Source organism: Triturus cristatus, chromosome 1_2 (assembly GCF_964204655.1).
Source record: "Triturus cristatus chromosome 1_2, aTriCri1.1, whole genome shotgun sequence".
Taxonomy (NCBI): domain Eukaryota; kingdom Metazoa; phylum Chordata; class Amphibia; order Caudata; family Salamandridae; genus Triturus; species Triturus cristatus.
In genome coordinates this window covers 873,921,066-873,945,323 of record NC_140580.1, presented here as the reverse complement: position 1 = coordinate 873,945,323, position 24,258 = coordinate 873,921,066, and the positions used below count along the sequence as shown (strand labels likewise).

The following is a 24,258-nucleotide window of genomic DNA, read 5'->3' as shown; positions in this document are numbered from 1 at the left end:
TACTACTTGTACAATGTAGTTGCTTCCACTTGTTTTAGCACACTGTTACTTCTTTTACCTTTAGTAAAAAATAAAAAAAAAGCCGCGCATTTATTTTTTGTTCAAAATCTATAAATAATTCACTTCCTTCAAGTGTTTTTCTGGAAGCCCCAATGATAGTTTTAACCCATGGTATCCATTTTTGCTAGCGCCTGTTTGTATAACTTTTGAGGTAACTCGGAGACGCTCCTCATCAGAGACAGATCCTCATTGCTGGGACCTGCCTTTCGGGAGGAGCGGTAATCCAACATCTAGTGCAGGGGCAGTTCAAGACACGAGAGAGAAAAGGAAAGTACTTTTAGCTGGAGGCTGGGCAGAGCTACGGAGGTACGGCGTTTCATTCGGCATGGTGATGTGCTGGTTTTCCTGGCCTGGCAGGCCTTACATATACCTCGTATGTGTATTTATCTAGCGCTCATCTTTCTCACTCCCTGAGATGACGTGAAGACTTTTAATTTAACACGCTCTATGAGGCGGCTGGGGCAGTTTGAGTCTCCTGGGACTGAGGCAGCGGGAGGCCATGTCCATTGCGTCACTTTCTGTTTCCATTGGAAGCTCCGGTTGGTACCAGCGGGCGTCGCCTGACCTTGCCTGAAGTGACAGCCTCTGTCTCTTTCCGAGGTCTCTGCTTTGCACCCTTGCTTGGCACGTTTAATGATCATCGCACCGCTCCCTCGGGGACAGCGGCTAATACGAGCTGCCGGAAAATATTATCAGTCCCTTCTTTATTTTCATTACTCTCTGTACATGGATTAAATACCCTTGATGGGATAGGGCGGATCCCAGGCTTTGGATTACTGTGAGGGATTAAGACCTCATTTCAGTGTGTTGCTACGTTCTGTGGCTCTGCTCGTGTTCGTGGGAGGGGGGGGGGGGGGGGGAGGGGGGAGACCTTTGTGGCAAAAGCACAGCTGTCCCTCTGGTGATGCTCAATACAAACTCCCAGGGAAGATGGACCTGGCGGTACCACTGAGGGCTGGCTGGCGAGACCCCGATGCCTTGCTGTCCATCGTCTCCGTAGGAATTTGAGGATTACAAACCCCAAGTCTCCCATGGACCTGTGGTTGAGCAGGGGTATGGATGAGCACTGGTGCAACGCCATTTTAGGATTGCAGCACACTTGGTTTCCCGATGGACATCCCAGCATCTTCAAAGCAGGTCTATCAATATTGGAAGCAATGACTGAGAAACTTCCAAAACTTTATTAAAGGATGACAAAAGTCAAACCAGATCTGCACGAAAAGCAAATGCACTCCGCCAACAACCTGAAGGGCAACTTTCCGCCACTATCTTGAAAGCTGGGTTGGATACCCGTGAGCCAACCGACTCACACCACGCTCTTACTCGCATGTTGCACCGCAACTTTCTTTCAGCAAAAAATACCCCACATCCACTGGCATCTCGGCTTCTATTCTACAACTGATCGCCTCATTCTTCTGGCCGCAAAAAGAAGTAGCTAATGAAGGTGGTCATCAAACAGTGAGTTTTTTGTTGTCTCTCAAAAATCTTCAAAGTCTCTCAGACTAGAGACCACATCTTATGCATAGAAGAATACAGATTATACAATTCTTATGGCGAGATCTTAAACCATCTAGATTGTTAGGATTCTAGAAATAAAGGATTTCACCCTGTTCTGCCTGAGCTCTCCCTTCTTCCTGTTGAGTGTGTTTGCAGGTACACCCAGGTTAGGTTATTATGTGGTATCTAACCCTAGACCATTTAAAACCCTAACTCGCCACATCGCCATTACAAGTTACCATGAGTTTTGTAAATATCTAGCACTGCCCTTATCTTTGAATGCATCGGATACCAAGTGCTTTTGGGCAGATTGGCTCATTCGACATTTGTCTGTGCCTTGAAGGAGATAAATTATCACAGCGCCTGAATTTGTGAGTTTCAGCCGTCTCCTAGACTCTCTGTGGAGGATTGCTTTGGACCGGCCTTCTGCAGGGATATGGAAGCCTCCAAGCCTTCCCTTCAGAAGAAAAGGTCCGGAATCTCCTGGCTGGCGAAGGAGTTTCTGTGGATAGGAGGCAGCATTGTTGGATCCCCTGACATGAAAATTGGGCAGTTCGGTAAGCGGAATGCAAATTAGCACTTGATCCCTTAATTTTAGAAAAGAATGCTATCTCAAAATCTTTGGCTCCCAATCCGCCTTGTGTTAAGCGATAATTTACATCAAGCCATGTAGTTTGGGAACAGATTGCAGCTCGAAGGACTCTAATTCTGCCTTCATAATATACATTTTACCGATGAAGCTCAATAAATTGGTTTTCTACCTGAAAATCACGAAATAGGCTGGATGAAGGGATGAGAGGTACATATGCCTTCACATACAGAATCATGCACGCCCATGCACAAACACGTGCACATGCACACTTAAACACACTTGCCCATAAGCACACACTGTCAGGCACACATACACAAGTACTATTATGTCTATACACACACACACTCACACACACACACGCCCCCCTCCCTCCTCTCCAATTAAGGTATATTGTGTTACTGTTATCCATGGAAAATTGGAGCTGTACATCTGTAGAATTAGTTTTAAAGTACTTTGGGGCATATAAAATCAAATGAACTGTGATAGGTGTTGTTATGTTTAATCAACTAAGAAGTTTATTCAATTCTGTGATTTGTGACTCAGCCTAAGCACCAATAATTGTGTTCTGTAGAATATAACGGTTTAGCAGAAGAAGAGATAGGTTTCCATTCAGCTTGTCTGGTCGCCTCTTCTGTAGGCTGTGTAAGTTCTGTTTAATTTTGTTGTTTTTTTGTGACATCTTTCACTTTGCTAGCCAAGATTGCAAATATCTCCTTTTTCAAGATCATCTGATTTGCAAAGAGTTTCTGTAAGTAGTTGAGGGCGGTACGTACACACCTGAGGCAATAATGACCTCAATCCTTGTCTGGGTGAACCCTTAAAGTCACTAAATTAACCTGATCTTAACCCCTCTGGTAGCTATGGCACAGAGAAGACAAACTTAACTTATAGGCAGTGCCTATATACTTATGCAGGTTAAAACAGCAATAAAATTGTAATGCAAATTAATACAAATATCAAAAGAATAAAAAATATAGCAAATATTTTAAGCAAAAAAATGACATCAAAATAACAAAATTCAAATAAGAAGAACTGGAGATATGAATTTTACAAGTTTTTATAATTAGTGCCAAGAAGAACAAGGGCCAATGACAGCCAATCATTATGGTAGAACAGGACCTAGATGCAATTTTACGCTATCCACGATGCAGCACTGGTCAGATACATCAGCCAGGTTTGTCCTGTGCAAAAGTGTTTACCTTCTAATTTTAGTCCTTCGAGTCCCCGTCCACCTCAGGAATAAACTTCTAAAGCCCCCTCCGGCTCCCCTCCCAGGACCTCGGTAGAGGCATTTAGAGACTCACAGGGTATCAGGCAGAGGCTATACCAGGGTCCAGTCCAGGTCCTGTTGCCACTAGACAGTTGGGCAGCTGCTGGAAAAACACTCCCATAACCTGTTGTGTCTGTGTAGCTTTAACAGGAAGTCAGCCTTGGAGTCCACTTCTTTGTCCTGGCTACAAAATGGAGAACAGGTCTAGTCTTCAGGGCTCTTCTCAGGTCATAGACAGCAGGTCCAGTCCTCTTCTGTTCTTTCACAGGTCAAGAAGTGATCTGAAGTGGGTGCCTGGAGGTGCCTCTTTTGTGCCTGTCAAAAGCTGGTCGGAGGGAATAACCTCTGGGGATGCCCCAAGCAATGGACTAAAGGTTCTCAGCGCTAACCCTACCCACTTTGTCCATTTTCAAGCTGTCCAAAATCTTTGGCCACACTAAATTTGTGCCCTGAGGGCTGGGTGTGTGTGAGGAGGGTACTTTGGTAACGTTAGTATCCTCCCACATCTAACACTAAAATCTAGTTTCACACAGTCCCTGTACCTCCAACAAATTCAGAGATAAAGGTCTGGGAAAATCAAAGCTGAGCTTTCAGCAATGAGACAGCGGTTACATACAAAGGTTTTTGGCATTCTGTTTCCCTCTTTTGAAGCGTGCCCTACATTTTGTATGTAAACCCAGTACGCTTGTCAAACAGGCTATGACACTTTAATGTCAAAGAGACTCCCACTGTGATTGTGGCTTGACTGTAAGCCTGGGCAGAACTCCGCGAAGTGACAAAAAAACTCTGCGGAGCACAGTTTTTGGGATCTTCGCGTGGTCCGCGGAGTGCAGAAAACTCTGCAAGCTCCGCGAACTGAGCAGAGTTCATCACCCAGGGTTCCTTGACTGCCTGGAGGGACAATAGAAGGGCCCTGCTCAAGTGTCAGCTAACATTTGCTGATGACAAAGTAAGCCTCTTTGATGTGTGCCCCAAGTGTCATATGAAAAACCCCAATAGACCTGTCAGGCAGGACGTGACAACCAAGAAGGACCTGACACTTTAATGTCAAAGAGGATCCTCCCAGCCTTCCCTGCATATTCTATCAGGTCCAGATGGGTTATCTCTACCCATTTAGTTCAGACTATTGTTTGCTCTTGGGAGTAGTTCACACCTCACCACAGGATACCCATCAGCTGCCAGATGACAGCTGTAAGGCACTGAACGGCCTTAGATGCTTTAGACAGGCAAAATGTTTTTTCTAATCTACCTGTTCTAAGATATTTATTGCAAATTCAACTTCACCTATGAATTGAGCTTAAAAGAATTATTTTAAAAAAAGTCCAAATATGAGCTCTGTAGCTGTTTCTAAGCAGAGATAGCAAATATTAAATTTAACATTATATCCAAAAACTTTATTTTATAGAAGGACTAACCCTGCCACAGTGAAAATAACCTTTTGGGCTTTTTCACTATAAGGACATGTTTAACGTTAAACCTTTAGATGTCCTACTTTTAAATACCTGCAACCTGCCTTTACAGGAAATAAGGCCTACTTAGTGCGACTTATATATTTTTAATATAAAGGTTTAGGCCTGTCAAAAGTGGTTATTTTGACAGTTTGAGTTTGCAGTTAAAACCTGCACAGCCATGCTACTGGTGGTAGGCATGCAGGCATATTTACATTTGGAGAAAACACTATTTCCCAAGTTCACATAACTTTGATAGTTGACGATGCCAAGATTAGAACTTAGCTTCCCTTTTTCACTATCAACAATTAGGCCACCGGGCTTTACTTCCCTCACCTAGCTACAGAAAAGCAGGAGAAATAAAGTGGACCTATATGAAAAAAAGCATGTGTGCAAGTGCGTTATACTTACAAGTCCAAAAATCCCTTCCTTATTCATCAATCAAACACAAAAGTTGGTGAAAACCAAGGTTGCACCTGTGTGCCAGAAAAAGGTACTGAGACCTTAGAGGACTGTGGCTGCATTCTCGGCAACCCCTGATGTAATTAATTTTTATCATCTCTACTTATAAAGGATAAAATACAGAAACCCATGTGTCTAGAGATGAACAGCACTATCTGCACCAACTCTGGTGAAAAACTACAACTAATATCCAAGTAAGCACAAATATTGTACTGCATTTACCATAATGCTAAGTGGCAAACTGTGCTGTGATGTGAGGCAGTGTGCTCCCATCCACCTGCTGTTTAAAAACCAGGGTTGGTCTGGCCTATAGGGCAATCTTGCAGAGACAAAAGAGCTGGTCTGACAGGGCCTATTGTTTGACTGTGGGCCTGTCTGATGGTCCTGTGGGCTGGGGTTTGCTATTGATTTCCCTGACATTGCCACAAGCAATCTTGCAACAAGCATAACTGCATGTGTTCCCCCTTCCCTTGCAAAACACCTATGCAGTGTATCTTTACATAGTCTAATTTTAATATACAAATGTGGCCCACTTTTTTAGCTATCTGATTTGCTAATAGGAGGCCTTTTATTTTGGTGCACAGGACTGTTTTCTGTCTCAGCTTTCCAATCTCGACCAATCAATTACAGGTAGTTTACCCACCTGCAAAGGGTCAGAAATGTACTCCTATCGAGAAATGAGAATATTAGGACGGGACTGGGCAGGGAGCATCCCCATAATTGGTCGCACATGGGGAAAATATATTTCCCCCCTGAGGATACACCTAATGAATGATTTAGCATGACAATTTAGCATGCAGAAATGTACCCGTTTACATTTCTATGTGTGTTAACTGCTGTACCTGTGAATACTCCTTAGAATCTGTGAAATTCAGAGCGTCCTGGGAACTCTCCAGGGGTTCTACACAAATTTCATGAATGCTGTAAATTTATGCAAAGCCTGGGGATTTTGTGAATCGAGCATAAGAATGAACAAAATTACTGAGGAGCACACATGGTGCACATTCAACCTTCCGCCAGCACTCTTAGTGGACGCGATGGCTGAGAAAAGGTTGAGGTTGACGTATGTAACCTTAATAATGACTCTACTTCTACAGCACCAACAATTGACCTTGCTGTTCCTTCTGAACCCCATTGATTGTTGAGGTCAACTGGACTGTTATGAAAAAGTGCACAATACAAGGTTTTCACAGTTTCATGACACAATCAGTCGTTTCATCACCCTGTGCAATGTTTCTGAAACAAACTTTCTAACCTCCCTCAGTCACTCAATCAATCAATCAGGGAATTATAAGTGCGCTACTCACCCGTGAGGGTCTCAAGGCGCTGTCTCTGGACAGATTATCAAATCATTCCAAGCCGCTGTTCTAGCCAATGGTTTTCAGTGGACTACATTGAATGTGTAGTTTGTCTCCTATCTGTGCCTTTCCAGCCTTACCATAGAGTCCTCGCATAACCTCCCTATAGGATCTTGGTAGTCCACCCAACATAATTCTTAGCTCCTTCCTAACAGTGGCATAACGAAACTTGAGGGGCCCCCTCCTGCAATGTACAGGGGGGCACTCCAGACTCACACAGAAGCTCTCAGGCTAGGGTACTGTGCTGAAGGGGCTCCTTTGAGCTCAGGGGGCCCCCACACTGCGGGGGTCTTTGTTACACCACTGGTTCTTAGCCCTACTTGCGTTCAACCCTACAGCTTTGGAACTCACTGTCTTTGGATGTAAAGGGGTGCTAAAAAACTCCATTCAGTGGCAAAGTGGAGTAAATATCACAGTGTTTTGCATTCGTGCTCTGCAGCGGAATACATAGTTTCTGCTTTATTTGCTTCACACTTTGCTACAGCATACGGGGACCAAAACATGATCATACAAAAATAAAAACAACAGAGACCACTCGCCCCTACCAGCTTGTCAAAACGATCTAGGGTTCACTTCGAGTGAAAAGTGAAATACAAGGAACACACAAAACAATCACAAGGGACAGTGTTCCCATGATTGGGTTGTGTGTTCTGTGTGCATCCCATGCTCCGACGACTGCTGCAGCTTTACGCACATGGAAGAGAGGGAAGTCAGCAGGGCCTTGTATTCCTGAAATCTGATCTTTGGGATAGGCCATGGCATTTTTTTTGTCCAGTCTTACCTGCATATGCTCAAATAACAGAAATCAAGGCCCCATGTCAGGCAGAATACTTTGTAAAAGGTTATACAGCCTCCCATCTGCAGGTGAGCAGTACAAGGTGCGAGATATGCTGCGCTCACGCACAGAATGGCTTGTGTCCTAATGACGGGTTGCCCTTGGGTAATTGTTACGCCACTTGACTAAAATCTAATGTGAGTCCTCTGTGACCAGTGCCAGCTGATTATGTAGGGATGCCTTCCTGCACAAAAACTATCCTTTTAGGCTATTCCCACTTTGCATGTGTGTTGCAGGATGCAAAGAAGAAGTAGAATGAGGATAAATAAAGATAAGTCTCCTTGGTACATCTGCATTAAGTAGGCACACCATTTTGATGCACACCCATGTTTACAATTCTTTGTAAACATAGGTTTGTGACAAAATAAGTGGATGCATGCACAGAAACACCCATACTCCACCCACGTAACACTTACCTGATGCAAGGAATGCAAGGCAGTGTTACACGCTCCTCTACCTTACTTTTTTTTAAAAATGGCAAGCAAAGCCACGCACATTTTGCTTTACGTCCCCTTGTAAATCCTAAAATAGATTCTGCATTGAGGCTTCACCAAAAAGTGACCCAACCCCGATGCAAAATCGTAGTAAATTTGAGTCTGCGTCTCCAAGAGAGGCAAACGCGCCCACTTCAAGATGTATCTTGGAACCTAAATACTTTGTGAGTTACTTGTGTGGCTCACATTGCGAGTTAAATTGTCGTAACTTACCTGTGGGAGTTAGAAAACTAGATACATTCATACAATCATTCCAGGTACCACCATTAGGGCATCTACTTTAAAAAGAATTGCAAATGTCCCTTGTGTTTTGTCTGGAACCCATGGGCCTCAGACTTAAAACTTTTTTTTTTTTTTTTTGAAAAACCTTTATTGACATTTCGATCATTGACAAGTATGGGCCTACAACCCCCCAGGGCCGGCCGCTAAGCAATCAGAGCAATAAGGTCAAATATAAGCACATGCGGCACCTCGGTAGCAAAATCTTCATACTAAGATAGTTCGGCCCGGGAGCCGCGCAGGTAGGACACCAGGAGAAAGGGGTTTTTCATTTTATAATGAAACAAAACAGTAGGATCAGGTGCCAAACAATTTCCCAACAGCGATAAAGGGCAGGCCGCATGATAGACGTTAGCAATAAACAGCAATCTATTGAATCCATGGCGCAAACACAGGAAATGATGGGAAAGAACATCAAAAACAGTTGCGCCTGCAGGCCCCCATACCTAACGCCCAGAGAACCCCCGGAAACTGTGGCACACACGGAGAGGCAACGGTTCACAGCAAAAGAGGCGCACCACGCTGATCCCAGAAAAGAAGAAACAAGAAGAAACGGAGAAGAAAAAGGAGGCCATGGAAAAAGAGAGGAAGACTGAGAAAGAAAAGAGTCCCCCCCCCCAACCCCCCACCCTGCACCTCTGCAAATGAGTATGGCCCCTCCCCCCAGCAGTGTGCCTGTCGCCCTGGAACTAGACCCGAAATATAGAAGAAACAGGGAAAAAGGAATAAGAAAGAACCCCACCAGGCGGGGGGGTGGAGAAAATATAATAAACTGGAGGAGGGCCTTCAGAACATACCCCCGGCTTCTCCCTCCCTCACAGTAAGGTATCCCAACAGCAAACAATAAGTAGCACCAAATCGACCATAACAAAAGGGGGAATGGGGAGCATTGCGCACCGAATATGCTAGTATCTATGTCCTGGGAGTACACAACCATGAGTCCGCCCGTCTACCAGATGACCACCCCGAGGGATCAGCCTCATCCCTGACCACTCCTGGCGATGCTGCCCATGCCTACCCCTCGACCCAGCGCCATGTCCGATGTTCCAAGGTGAAGGGATGTCCCAAAACAACCGGGAAGCGACGCACACAGGTGGGGTGGAGGTCTCAGAACGCCAACACAGTCCGCATCTCGGAGGGACGTCTTTCCCAGTGCTGCCCCAGGATCTGCACTGCACACAAGGTCCGGGAAGGCTGAAACATCCAAAGTAGACAGACATTGCTGGTAAAGTCCCTGGGTCACCGGAGGTCGTGCACGGGACGAGGCCACCACCTTCCACTCGGAACCACTACCTCCGGAACAGATCAAACCCTCAGTCAGCCGATCATACGGTAGCATACTGTCCGGAGTGTCCGGCTGCGCACTAATCGCAGGGATGGCCGCGACATTATCCTCCTGTGTGCAGTGTAGGAAGTCCCTGTGTAACTGTGGACCAGCATGGCGCCATTGTCCCAACGCTGATGCCACACCGTCGATCTTACTCCCCAAGACCTCGATGCCACGAGCCAAAGAGAAATGAAGGGCACCAAGGGCCTCAAGGAGGTCGCCGTACCCCAGCACTGCTCCCCGCGGTCGCTCTGCCACACTCCCAAAAGTCACACACTCCCAATCCTGCTGCGACCCGGTGGACAGGATAGTAGGCTGCATCGCAACAAGATGGCCGCCGGGGGAGGCCCGACTCGTATGGGGGCCGGGACCCAGGGACAAGCACCTCGGGGTCCACGTCGCTGGAGACAGGGGTCCGGGGGGCAGGTACAAATTCAGCCGTTGCGTGGACTCGGGCAACAGTCATCTCCACCAAGGACCAGCAGCCGCGAAAATCCGGGAGCAGTCTGCAAGGATCGGGGCGAGCTAGGGGCGGTGTCCGGGCAGCTCACCGTCAAAGGCAGGGGCAAACACCGAAGAGTCTGAGAACTGCACCCCCGGGCATGCCCTCGATCCACTACGCTTTAGCAACGGGAGCGGCCGTGGCGAGATGCAGGCCGGGGGCAGCACCGCTCCGGTGGACCGACTCCACCCAGTCACCACAGGCCGTTGTTGTTAAACTGCCACCCGGCCAAGGCGTCCACTCGAGGTCCCGGCTCCGGGGCTGCACGGGCCGCAAAGTTCATCCGCAGATTTCTCAGGCGGTACAGTAGCCAAAAACCCCGGAGTCACACGATCGGTTGCCACTCTCCTTCACAAACACGATCCCATGGCGCAAGCTGAGGATCTAGTACAGGATATCCGTGCGGGATGCGGAGGTTCACGGAGCCGGGAATCTACGCTGCCGTCTCGGTCGCCATCTTGGCTCCTCCCCCCGACTTAAAACATTTAGTGGTCATATATTACACTGCCTGTAAAAAAAGCATAGAATGAGGTTAAGAATTCTCTTAATCTAGGTTCACAGAATCAGGATTTTAGCTTTATTTTGTCCCAAAATCTAACAACTTGGACAATCTGGCTCTATGGTGGATTTTCTGCAGATTTTCTGCTGGGTTGGACAGTGAGGTATCTGACGGGATAGTGGTGAACAGCAAAAAGTAATAAAGCAAGCATTCTGTAAAGTATTTACAGATATTCTGAATGCTCCTTCCGGCCACATTTGCACATGTTACTTTGGCCCCCAAAAAGATTGTACCCAGTGTTCAGGCAGTGAAAGATTCCCCCATACACAGCCTATGGTAAATAGTTAAATGTGAAAATGCATATTTCTGCCATACTTGCTTCTGCAAAGTGTCTGCACTGCTACCAATCAAAAGAGGTCCCTGGAAAGCTATAACTTGCATAGTTTTCCAAGGTGTGCTACTTGGAAGTTTATGGTTTGTAGAAAAGGCACAAATCAGTGCAGACACCCCTTATGCACAGATTTCCTCATTTAAAACTTGTAGAGTGCACATTAACCCTCGGAGGGCCTTATCACCACTATTGCCAGATAACAGGGAACATATTACACTAAGGGGTCGATCTCGTTCAGAAAGCAAACTGAATGACTCGTGTCCAGAACGCTTTCTGGATGACTCAGGTCGGGGAGTCCAACCGAACAAGTATGATGCATGTGAATGCATCCGGATATGATTCGGTCGGACTCCCATTGACTTCAACGGGAGCCTGTGTACCGAATGCGTACACAGGCTCCCATTGAAGAAAGTAGTGGTTGGAGAAAATCGTGCACCCTGTGGCGGGCACCCGTTGGTGCCTGCCACAATGTGCATGGCCTGAAAGTGGGGACCCATGGGTACCTCCACGGGCTCGATTCGGAGGGCCCCGGGTGAAGGGGGGCTGCTATGGCCCCCCAAAGAATGAATCCAGCAGCCTTTTTGATCCGGGTGAACCGAATCATAAAGGCTGTCCGAATCGTTCATCGTACTTGCTCACTTGGAAAAGAAACTCCATAGAGCTGAATGATTCAGCTCTGGAGGGCTTTATCTCTCCAAATGCCTTCCGGAACCGATTCATTTAGCGCTAAGGCTTTCCAGGCATCGTACTTGGTCGTGTGGAACTGAGAACCAATCAGTCAGGAACCAGGGCACAGGATCGGTTTAGGCAGTTCCAAATTCGATTCAGAGACCTTCCGAATGAGATCGGAATCGACCCCTAAGTGTCCTTGGGGCGTAATGGGCATGTGCACACACTTTGTGTGCCCCTAGTACACTCTGATATTACAGAAAGTGCCACACTTTTGCAGCCCTTTCAGTAATACTGTTAGCTCTGGCGTACGTGTAGCACCAGTGATATTTCGAGAGGACATTCCCTCATTTGCATTGGGCATGGTCCCATGCAAATGAAGGAATCATTTGCATGGGGCATGATCTCATACAATTGATGGAGTCCCTTCATGTCTGCGCCTGCACCATATCATAGATGCGGGAGCAAGGCAAAAGAAGCTGTCAGGTGGTGCACTGTCATTGCGCCCCCTGATGGCAGCCATCTGGACAGGGGAAAAGGGGTCCAATGAACCCACAGAATTCACCCTGTAGGCGGGTGCAGTCACTCACTGCACCCAACTGCAAGGTGATCTCTTTCCCTTCTTAAATGTGCAGGCGGGTACCTGCACTGTGAAACACAGAGGAACCTTTAAACATTTGCTCAGTATTTCACTAGACTGTAGATGCGCATTCACAGCTGCCTGAGGGCAGCACCCCGCATAATAGGTCGCAGTTTCCTGTTTTGCCTGGTGCAAGGAGGGAAAGTGCGCCCTGTACGTGGTATGGCCCCAGATGATTATTGTTGCCCAACTGAAAAGAGCTCATTTTATCAAAATCAGAGGTATGTAATGTTGAGTGAACCCGTCGGGATTCAATCCTGCAACTATGGGATTAAACACAGTTGGCTGGAGTGGATGCTTTGTCCCACTGAGCCATTTGACCTGCACCCCCTATGCTGAGGGCTAGCAACCTAATCTTTAGCGTAGAAGTGTTGAGGAATTTCAGCTGCCCTACGAGAGCCTTCATACCTGGACTTGTGTAGCGTCTAATCATGAGCATCAGCTGTAAATAGTTATTCTGCAGTGGCTAGTTTGGTCCTGTTAAGGATTATTTAGGTCTTTGGAAGGTGTGGTTGTATCTGACCTCTCACCCTTATCATTGTAGTAAGGTTTTCCACAATGCAAACGTTTTTTGGGTCGGTCTTTACAGTTCAGTTTTCCACAATACCTATTGTTACCAATTGTTTAACATATACATGGAGTACGCTTTGGCTCCGCTTAGAAAAGTATTTCCGTCTCGCCTGATGGTGTTGGCTTTTTGGTACAATAGTCCTCCTTCAATGGAGTACTTGCTATGAAATGCATGGAGTAGTATTTTAAACTGCAAACTATACTAATTCATACCACAAATTCATATTAAGCAATTCTTTTTTGATTTGTGATATCACTGCAGCAGACTTTTAAAATATATTTTTATCAGGCATCAGAAAGCACAATAGATGTCTTGGCTTTGCCAGTGCTTGTTTTAATGACAGCTTTATTTACATTAATGCATGTCTGTGGTTAATTTGTGAAACAATAAGTGCCGGGGCTCTCGCTAAGAGGCAGCTTCGACCAGCCCATTTTTCCTATTAGAGCTCCCCAACACAGAACCAAAAAACCCTACAATTAGGGATGGAATGTGGCATAACGGCCAGAGCTGCCGACCTCAGAGTTGGGGAACCAAGTTCGAGCCTCGCTTTGACTCAACATCCTGTGATTCTGGGTGAATCACTTATCCCCCTGTGCCTACCAAAAATGAATGTGTTATCTGGTGCTCAAGCGCCGGTGTTGATGATTAAGTGCCAGTGCTTAACACCGGAAACCAAATTAAGCACTGGTCTGACTTACTCTGTTTATCGAGGGGAAAAAGAGCCACAATACCTAGAATTTTGTGAAGACTCTATCAATAAGTTGTAAAGTGTCCTGATCATTGTTTGCATGAGAAAAACTAACTTTCTACAAGTTTTGCAATTTACTTACCTTTTGTTTAGATACCATGGGGCAGATTTATGACGACTGGCGCATCCCTGCATATCAGCAGGGATGCGCCAGTTATTATGCGCCACAGCTGCGCCACCATGGATGCGCCGCATTTATAATGCGGCGCACCATGGGGCAAAAACGGCACAGATGCGTGACGCATCTGTGCCGAAAAGTGGCGCATTGCTGGATTTGCGTCGCAAGCGCGACGCAGCTCCAGCAATGATCTGGGGGGCCCTATCTCTACAATGCTGCGTCAATCCTTACGCCTGCTTCAAGCAGGCGCAGGGTTTTGACGCAGCATGGGCCTAAAAGTGACTGAGTGAAATCTTGTAGATTTCACTCAGCCACTTTTAGGAGGCGTTCCTGCGCCGGAACGCCCCCACCTGCCCTGGAACGCCTACATGTGGCGCAGGGCTTTACAACGTGACGCATCTGGGAGATGCGTCACGTTTGTAAATACCCCGCACCATGGCGCAGGATTTGCACCGCTGCTGCGTCACAAAAGTGACGCAACGGCGGCGTAAATGAGGCGCAAGTAAAACATAAATCTGCCCCCATATTTTTTAATTGAATTTGTTAAAACTAAAAATAACAATTGCTGTTTGCCATAACAATCAGTTTCTTATTCTGAAAATAGAATGCACATTTTGTTCAAATATCTTTCAAAAGTTAATGCAGCTTTTTTGGCAATTCAATAAATATTTTAAAAAGCAGCATTTAAGAGTGAGAATATTAGGTCCAGAAGTGCTCAACACTGGTCTATGAGGCACTCATCCAAGCCAAATGTTCAACAGAGCCTCATGGAATAAATGTAAGTGTAATGAATCTAAACTGGAACATTTTACTTATTCAGTGGCAATCCCGAAACTCTGGCATGGACAGGACCTTGCCAATCAGGCATAAGCGCACCTTCTAAAAGCACTTAACGAGAGGTAGAATTGCAGTTCGATTTTTGCTCGGGTATGAATTTCCCTTGACAAAATTAAACAAGCATTGGCATAGCCAATAGGTCTCGCCTTTGAGACCTTATAAGTGTTTAGCCATGCAACATCTGCGTAACTAAATACTTATAAGGTCCCAAAAGCGAGACCTATTGGCTATGCAAAGCGGCCATGCGGCCGCGAAAGTGAAAGTGATAGGGATCCGATCACGATCAAACATCAAAGCGGCCGTGCGGCCGAAAGTGAAAGTAATTGCGGTAAAACGCGGTGCGCGTGCCCGCGCACATGCACTGTAGCTCTAGGCTGGCCTGGTAGCACTTTTTTGGAGCCCTCTCAATAAGTCTCGCCAGACCAGCGCATGCGCTGGGTCAGGCGAGACCTAAAAACAAGAGGTCTGTGGCAAAACAGGAACAAGTTGGTTTAATTAAATGCAGTGGCCAGGGGAGCATCAACAGAGTAGCGTCTGAAGACAGTCTCAATGTGCAGAAGTTTTGGCTGAATAAATATACAGTTCATGAGGTACAATAAACCGATTTAACATTCTTAGAGGGCATATAGGTCCTGGGGTAGTCGTAAATTATAAGTACAACCATCTGATACTGGGGACACAGGTGGCTCTCAGCCTCGGGGAGAGCTAGTGTGGGCCAGTGTGTATGTGTTCAGATGTCTGGCATGAGGAGCGTGTGATCACTATGTGTGGTGTGTGTGCTGTGCCCAGATTGGCCGAGTGTTCCTTACTACATGTTTCATCTAATTTTGTGGTATTTCGGGACCGTGAGCTTTAAGCCAAATGTGTTTTATTCGGGCCAGTTTCCTCTGGACTGTTTGTGGTCTAGCTGCCTATCTGTTGGATCGAACAGGGTTTTCCCTGGTTGCTCATTTGTCTTCGGGCTGAGTGTGACCTGTCAATCGGTAGGCATGGGCTTGGGTCACAGGGATTGTCTGACAGCGTATCTCTGACTTGGGGTTGATGGGGAGGTCATCTTGTGTGAAGTCAACATCAATGATATGAGCTCGTTAGTGCGTGTGCATTGAACATGGCGGTCATTAATATAATATTTACCGACATTCTCATTATTATGCGTACAGTTGTAATAGCGTACATCGACATTGCTGTTACTAGTTTTGACATTGTTATTTGGGCATAGTTTATGGCATACATCGATACTGCATTTACTGGAATTTCCGCTGTTGTGCCTGCACATTTCATGGTGGACATTGACATCACATTCACCAATATTAACACGATTTAGCAGACAAACAAAGGAGCCACTGATAGAATCATGACTTGAAATGTAGAGAAGACCATTACACTTCTGTCACAGTTGGGTTGAAGAGAAAGAAGAAGTGTGGCATGTATAGATCCGGGGCCTTCAACTATGATGCAAAGGGGTTGGATCCATGCCGGAATTTCAGGATAACCATTGAGGAAAAGATTTACATTTAGATTCAAATTGCGTTTTCTCAATTTTCACGGTGTGGAAAATGAAATTGTGTCTGAGGTGTAATCAATTTGCCCCATGTCTTTTTGCAAAAGCTAGTTGCCTTATGCTTTTTTAACAAAGGTTAATAGAGTATTGAATTTGATTTTTTCTCAGTTAAAAGCGAATACAACACACCACTTTTGCTACATAACGTCATTAATCAAGGTGAGGCGTTCATATTTTTGGTCACTAGCTGTTAAGAGCATTGAAAGCTCTTTTGCGCCTTCATGGTCAGAGTGGAAGCACCCCCAATCGGCGGCCAATGTAACATGTTGATAGATTTGTCTGCCTATCCTTCGCCTCTGTGCACTGAAAAGTCCAGCCCTTCTTGGGTGGTCCATCTGTCCGCAGGAAATGATTTGCATACCAAATGGACCAATGATGGCGTGGACAAGTGAAATGCACTCGCCATTGTGCAGGCTAAAGTTTCAAGATGTTGCAGTTGAAATGTAACATTTCACCCGGCCCTCCCTGGCAATGTTTTCCGACGTGAGAAGTAGAAATCTAAAAAAGAGAAGATTAAAACGTTCATCACCATGAAATGACATCTGTAGAAATCCATCCATTGCACCATAGAGCAGACTGAGCAAAGCAGAAGCTAAAACTTTAAATCATATTTAATTCACATTTTTGGACTCTAGGGGAAGAACATTTATTAACGCATGATATGTTTAATCACGAAGATGAATTCTGTGTTCAGTTCATATTTCTAATTGACTTTGTATTTTAACATGATGGAATAAATAATTTTCCTTATAACCACTGATGCAACGCTGCCAATGTGTTTTTCCCTTGAGGGCAACCTTTAGGGTTTAGGACCCAGTCAACAAACTCGAGTCCGTAGGTGAACTGATGCCAGGTTTAACGCTCTGTTGCTATGTCCACGCCACCAGGAACATGAAAGTGAATGTCACTTTATTGAACCAGCTGCTTTTGATCAAAGATCAGAACATGTGCATGTAAACTAGGTTGCAGACTGTCCCATAATGCAAAGCACACCTGAACTTGGTTCCTCGATTTTGCCTAAAGTCTTCCCTTCTTGTGCTGAAAAACTGGTGAGTTAGCTCAGTGGGTTGATAGTTTTACTGGCCTTTGAAATCCACCAGTTTCCCATGAAATGTTCCAAAGAGGTCATATCTCCTAGGCATTTAGCCACCCCTTCCATTACCCTCCCCCAATCACGAGCACGGTCTTATAACCACGTCACTGCTGCATGTGAGGCAAACAAGTAAACAAACAAATGTGCACAAAAATTAAGCTTCAACTAGTGGGATGGCCCTTGACGTACTGCATGTGGTTGGTAAACTGGGCCTGCAGCATCTAAGGACAATACTTGTTGGTCTTTGTGTCTATCAACTGTTCTGTGTTCTTATCATCTTTCACCTAGGCTAATGATCTCCAAACTTCTTAGGGCGGAACCCTCTTTCAATTTCATCAGAACCGCCCCACTCACCAAATGACAAACATTACTTTTCATATTTACTCAATACAACAAACAGTTTAAAGACTTTCATGGGAATTGATGAATCATTAACAAATAAAGACAAAGATGATTTGCGGAAGTGCATAGCAATCTCTCACAATATATATATGTACTGTGAAATATAGCAACACAGTCAGACATTTCAAGTGAGATCGCATGGTGGAACATATTAAAAGAATTTCCCAGAAGCGATTTTATTTTTTACTTTGTTTCATACACTAGATCTTGCCAGAGAAATTGAACACAAAAATATTGTAAATTTAGCTCATACTTACAATCTTTCAGCACTAGACTTCTACAGTTTTTTAAAGTTAAAAGTCAAACTTTCCAAATTTAGCAAACCAAATCTTCCTTACCAGGTCGCCTATTAAGTTGGCTTAGGTCTGGTCACATTGCTTCTAAAATATATAGGATACTCTCTAGTCCTCCTCGCCCCAACAGTCTTCCCTTGCCATTTAATGGGCCAATCATTTTGACAAAGAAACAATTGGACACATCTCGGGCGAAGGATGGCAGAACATTAACAAAATGGCCTTGAGGGACAAAATTTCACCATTTACTCTCCAGACAAATTTCTTTGCTATGCACCTTCTACACTGGACACCTGCTAGGCTTCATAAACTGAAGCGCCGTGAGGATGGAAAATGTTAGGACTGTGGAGACGAGACTGGTTCCCACCAACATGTGTTTTTTCACTGGCGACGTCTCAAATTCTACTGGGACCAAGTCCAGTCCCAATTGTCGACAATTTTCCACTTCTCGATGGTTTTAGATTACCCTACAGTTCTATTAGGACCCAGAGCATCCAAACCTTTGGTTAGCTGTAGCTGTAATGATATGGCTCTTCTAGACGTACTCCTCTCGGTTGGTGTGATGGTTATTTTATCGGAATGGAAATCTTTAATGAACATTTCGTTTCATACTTGGTGGTCGTGAGTCTTATTTTCAAGAAGTGCCCATACTTCACACTCAAAAAGAAGGTCCTTCCCTCAGATATCCTCTATCTGGTGATCCTTAGACAAATCTGCTTCATTACATGGATAATGTAAACATTATAGTCTATACACGTGGCGTTATTTTTACTGTATTTTTGGGACTTAACTGTGCACTGCCCCCTCCTCTCCTCTCCTTTTGCCCTTTTAATTACATTAATTGTTGGCGTGACAAGGTTGGGTGCTACACCTTGCCATCTTTAGACATGTTCTGAGATTCTCTCTTGTCTTACTTCAATTAGCTCTATTATAAGGAATTATCAAAGGCACACAACCCTATACCTTATTGTTTTACCAGATTTCTGTATTTATTTTTCTGTGCCACTTATGTCTGTCTTCCATGTTTTCCACATTATGTTGTCCTTTGGTAAGATGACGTACTATTAAACACATATTTTATTCTATGTACTGCAATACAATAAATTATTTGGTACTAGGACTACATCTTGTTTGATGCAAGGCCTATGCATCTTTGTACTGTACTTTGGTTATTTAAATGCCAATAAAATGATTGAACACTAAACATATTGTAAGCAAGGGAGCCAAAATATGTCAAGGACTCTAAAAAAACTTTAGAGCATGTCAAACAAATTCTAGCACAAATTGAAGCTCATTCTTGCCTTTTATTTTGTTGCATTTTCATATCCAGCTGCCAGTGCCAACTAGCCTTGTATCATGTGTGACACCTCCAACTGACCCGGCATTTTTAAACATTTTGTTTTTTTTAATAGAGTTTCATATAGTGCGAACTTGACCCGAATCGCGTATCAGAGCACTTTATATAGCACCAGTTGCATTACATGAGGATACATTCATTTTTGTGAGGCACGGTGAGATTAAGTGATTTGCCCAGAATCACAGGATGTTCAGCGTCATTGCCAAGACTCTAACCCAGTTCCCCATATTCAAGGTCGACCGCCCTAGCCGTTAGGCCAACTCCTCTCATTTTAGCCAAAAGCACTTTGCATGCCGGAATCTTTGAGCTCATCCCTATAATGTTAAATACTAAATTAAGAGTAGATGAATGCAATGTACTCTTGGCTAAACTGGACCAATAGGCAGCTCTGAACAAGTTTAACAATTTGAACATTTGAGTTATGTCAGGTTATCCTCTTTAAAAGTGCACTGATATACATGAATGCCAACATGCTTTTGTCAGACCTGTCACCCCAGTGTGATTCTTTATCAGAAATGAGGGTTGAGATGTTTGGATGTTATTTGGAGGCCCTGTCTGAGACACCCTCTAGTCAAGAAATGACAGACAAAAAGATTATGATTGCCCATTGTAGAGTGGCTCACTTCCAATGTTTTCTTTCATGAATCACAGGACTATTTATTAACCCCTTCCCTGCGGGGGTAATTCCCCCGCGGTGCCGGGGGGGCCGCGGTGCCGCTGTGCTCGTGACTAGCTGAGCTCGTCATGACTCACAGTGGAGCTGTGCTCATGACGAGCTGAGCTCGTCATGACCCCGCCCACTGATTAATTCTCCCGCACAGGTGGGGAATTAATCGCGCGTGGGCGGGCCGCGGCAGTTATGACGAGCTCAGCTCGTCATGAGCACAGCTCCACTGTGACTCATGACGAGCTCAGCTCGTCATGGGCACGGAAGATGTTGCCTATGCTCCCAAGGAACATTCTATGAGCTTCCCAGGTTCACTCCCACGTCCCCAGTTTGAAAACCTCTTCCCAGTCTCATGCATAGTTTTTTCACTCCCATTTAATGCATACAATAAACCATGCCCCAAGTAGTTTAGAAAAATGTTTTATTTTCTATCTCTTATGTCGACGTCTCAAAATACGTAGATGGAAGCTTAAAGTTTAGCGTATTATATGAAAGTGCTTATCTTGTGTGTCTCTTTCACGCAGTGAGGCGACACTTGCTTGGGAAGTGTACACCAAATTACATTCCCATACAAACCACTGAAAATGAAGTTTGTGATAATAAAAGCATTGTCAACGTTATGTTTTTCACGCAGCTATAACTTCGTGACTTTCACATCTGTGTTGTACTATTCCTGAAAAACATGTAAGGGTTGATAATAAAAAAAACTTTCCAAGTTTACACTCTCGCAAGACTTGCAAAAATGCAAAGCTTGCAAAGTTGTATTTCAGAAAGGGGCAACTTTACTACAGTGCAGGGAAGTGGAAACTGTTTTCTCTGCCATTTAGGGTCGTTAGGAGCCGCGGCTCATGCAGGTAAGAGCGGTGAGGCAGTGGGGGGAGGGAGGGGCATTCGACAGATGACCACGATGGAAAATTAAATAAATATTTAATTTTCCCTCATCGTCATCTGTGGAACCCCTCCCTACTTCCCATTCGTCCCCACCGCTCTTACCTGCACAGGCCGCTGCTGGTCGTTAGCAGTAGCAGGAGTACCACCGTCGCTCTGCGCCTGCACACTACCATTCCCCGCTGCTGGAATTTTAAAATGGCGAGACTTCTTGTGGCACGGATTCATCTCACCAACATGTGGTTGCTGTTAACCTGCTGTTTCTCAGGTTAACATATATGCCAGAGAGGTAGTTGGTCAATAGCTCCCACTCATGATCCAATGTTGTACTGCAATACCTGCGCACAGGGACGGACTGGGCACCAAAACCGGCCCTGGAAAACTTCTCGGCGGGGCCCATGAGGAGTGGAGAGGGGGATGCGGCCGAGCTGGTTGCTCGAGCTGGTTTCACCGATTTTGTTACAGGGGGCCGATATTGCAGGCCCCCTGTAACAAAAACGGCCTCCCAGAGGGCCAAAACCGGCCCCCACCCTAGCGGCCCACCGGGGAAACGCCCGGTGCCCGCTACGGCCAGTTCGGCCCTGCCTGCGCAGCTAACAATTCTCTGCAGCCAGACGCTCCACACTTCCTGTGAACTTCTGGACCGTACTGCCTAAACGCCATTTTGGGTAGGTGTAAAACTTTGCTTGCTTTTGAAAAGGGCAAAGCTTAACGACTTTGATGTGAAGGTTTTAACCTTTGTGCACCTTAGCTTGGATATACTTGCAGAACCCTATGCCTGGCCTTGCCTGGCCTCGTCGCGCCACTTCTGTTGAAATATAGATGTCCTACCACAAACCCTCTGACAATGGTACGGCCATGTCTCCTGATCAACGAAAAGGTGTTCTGCAATGCCCCTTCCATGTTCACTCAGGGAACAATCTGTAAACCCTAGCTAGTTGTTTTAGAAGTTAAAAAATCAAATAATCAAGACTGCTCATGCAATGACACTCTACGTCTGCGGCGTTAATGTGTCGTTAGCGCGCAGACTTTTTGTTTTTAATGGGCTAATCGCTTTTAAGCTCAAATCAAGGAAAACAGAGCTAATCCACCTGATCCTAAGGGAGCCTAAGTGTATTAGATGCGAGCATGAAGGAACACATTTTTTTTCTTGATCTCTGGTTTCCATGGCAACGTTAGCAGATTGGAGACCGGGCTTCTGTTTCATGAGACGATAGTGGGTCCACTGATTGCATTCTGTTTTTTTCCAGACACAGGTCAATTGATCAGCCAATAATAGATCCAAGGAAAAGATATAAGGGGCCTACTGAAGAAAACATCAATCTTTGTTTCTCGAGACAGCAAAAGTTGTAATCCCTTTTGTAAATCTCATTAGCTGGTTGTTAGGAACAGAACGCGGATGTGTATTTATTAATGGAACAGACACTTTCCTCCCTTGGAAAAAGCAAGCAGACTTTGCCTTTTGAAGTGTCAAGTTATGCAACATAACAGTTTTTTTAAACATCCTCTTTACAGCTTGATGAAGCAAGCAAACAGCGAAGAAAGCTTTTTCAATCCACCAAACGGGCGGCAAACCCTTGAACGCATCACTGTCCAGCGTACTCCTGAAAGACGCCTGGGCCTCGTTTCGGGCTTAATTGAAAAACAAAAACAGGGGTCCAAAGTTTTTCCCCATCTCCACTGCTGTTCCCGTCTCCAGTGCTGTTGAGTGCTACAGTTGATGAATAGCAAAAGAACTTAGTCTTGATTTCACCTCATGCCTTCCACCATTCTGCACGTTCTGTCTCTTTATCTCACTCTTGCAGGTACATTTTCCCTCATACTTTCTTCAACACTGAAATAACACAGGGAAAACTGTTCAAAGCAGCCCAATCCTTCGTGAGCCAATGAGGCATGTTTGGGTCACGGTAGCCCATCAAGCTCTGTAAGCAGGGCTGAACTGGCCGTAGCGGGCACTGGGCATTTCCCCAGTGGGCCGGAAGGGTGGGCGCCGGTTCTGGACCGATAGGAGGCGTTTTTGTTAATGGGAGCTGGTTTTGCACCACTGCTGCAATATCGGCCCCCTGTAATAAAAGTGCAGCAGCAGGGACCCCCCACCACCTCCCTCTCTCCCCCGGTCCATTCCAAAGTAATTGCCAGGGCTGGTTTGCGTTCCCAGTCCAGCCCTGTCTGTAAGTAGCGCCCTAGCCTCAGCTCAACGGGTAAATGCCTAAGTTGCACAATGGCCTGTCTGGACACGCTGATTCCCTCTTTCTATTTCTCCCTCTTTTTACCTTTTCTGCTTTTCTCTGTCTTTCTTGGTTTGGAAGTCTGGTCATTAAAAATTAAGTCCTAATTTCTAAAAATGAATGCTGGTCCCCACCACATGCAAAAAACACAGCACAAATTAATCACAGTTCTGCTAACGTTTTATCTGACAAAATCCAACAAGCATTGACAAAGTGAATTAATCTGGCTTTAATGTGTTAAGGCGCTGAAACAGCATTAGTGTATTCCTGTGAAGTGTTACCTCATTGTAGCTAGTAGCTATTGGCTTTGGCAAATGTTTTTTTTTTAATGTGAAGACATTGGAAGAACATAGTTACAAGAAGGACAGAGAAACCAATGCGAAAATTCAAATAGGGAAAACAATAGGAAATAAACATACAGGGAAAGTCATTAGAAAAGACAGGGGCCAAGATCAATGGGGAAGAAAGACAGTAAAAAACAGTTTAAAAAAATGCAAATCAAGAAATTTAGAGGAAACACACAGACACAGCATGTCACAAGTGAAGACAAACAGTGTGGAAGGTAAAGAGAGAATAAACTTGTGTGATAAGGCATCACAATCCATATTTATCATACACCCTTCAAAACATGTCTGGTGGAATAGTTTGTCATTTATTGGTTGTTATGTCTTTTGTGCAGTATTAGCCATTCAAAAGTATAATGCAAAAGCAACTTTGCAGAGTGTGAGCAAAAAAGTCATTAAATAGCATTCAGGAGATAATGAGTTTTATGTGTCGTGTTTCAGTATACTTTTAAGATGTAAAATTGTCCCTCATTGTTAGAAATTGGGTTTCTGCCCACCACTCCAGTCAGAGTGAGGGAGTTACACACCCAAGATAACCCCTGCTCACCCCCTTGGTAGCTTGGCTAGACCAGTCAGGCTTACCCCAGTGGCAATGTGTAAAGTGCTTCCATAACACAGTCACACAAGTAACACATTTAATACATCACAAAAGAGACTCCGCACAGGATTATATAAAAATATAAAATATATTATACATGACACATGGACCAGAATGACATAAATCATAAATATTGAGCATCCTATGAAAACTCTAAATCAGCATGCATTATCCTGTCAAGGCAAGAATCAAAATGCCATACAGGTTAAGAACATAGAAAATGCATGAAT

The 24,258-nt window shown here is 45.0% G+C and overlaps 1 protein-coding gene across 7 annotated transcripts in view; it reads left to right on the top strand.

The window, feature by feature from the left end:
- The window catches only part of PLCH2 (phospholipase C eta 2), a 1,499,317-nt gene that overhangs the window by 864,683 nt on the left and 610,376 nt on the right, over window positions 1-24,258 (top strand). The window contains exons 1-2 of one of the 7 annotated variants that reach the window (XM_085609268.1): window positions 946-1,518; window positions 1,940-2,114. The exons of 4 other annotated variants lie outside the window; for them this stretch is intronic. In XM_085609268.1, coding sequence (XP_085465394.1) covers window positions 1,994-2,114 — 121 coding nt within the window. In that variant the 5' untranslated portion in view covers window positions 946-1,518; window positions 1,940-1,993. Of the gene's footprint in view, window positions 1-945; window positions 2,115-24,258 lie in introns of those variants that run through there. 2 more of the 7 variants (XM_085609280.1, XM_085609262.1) reach the window with 2 other exon arrangements.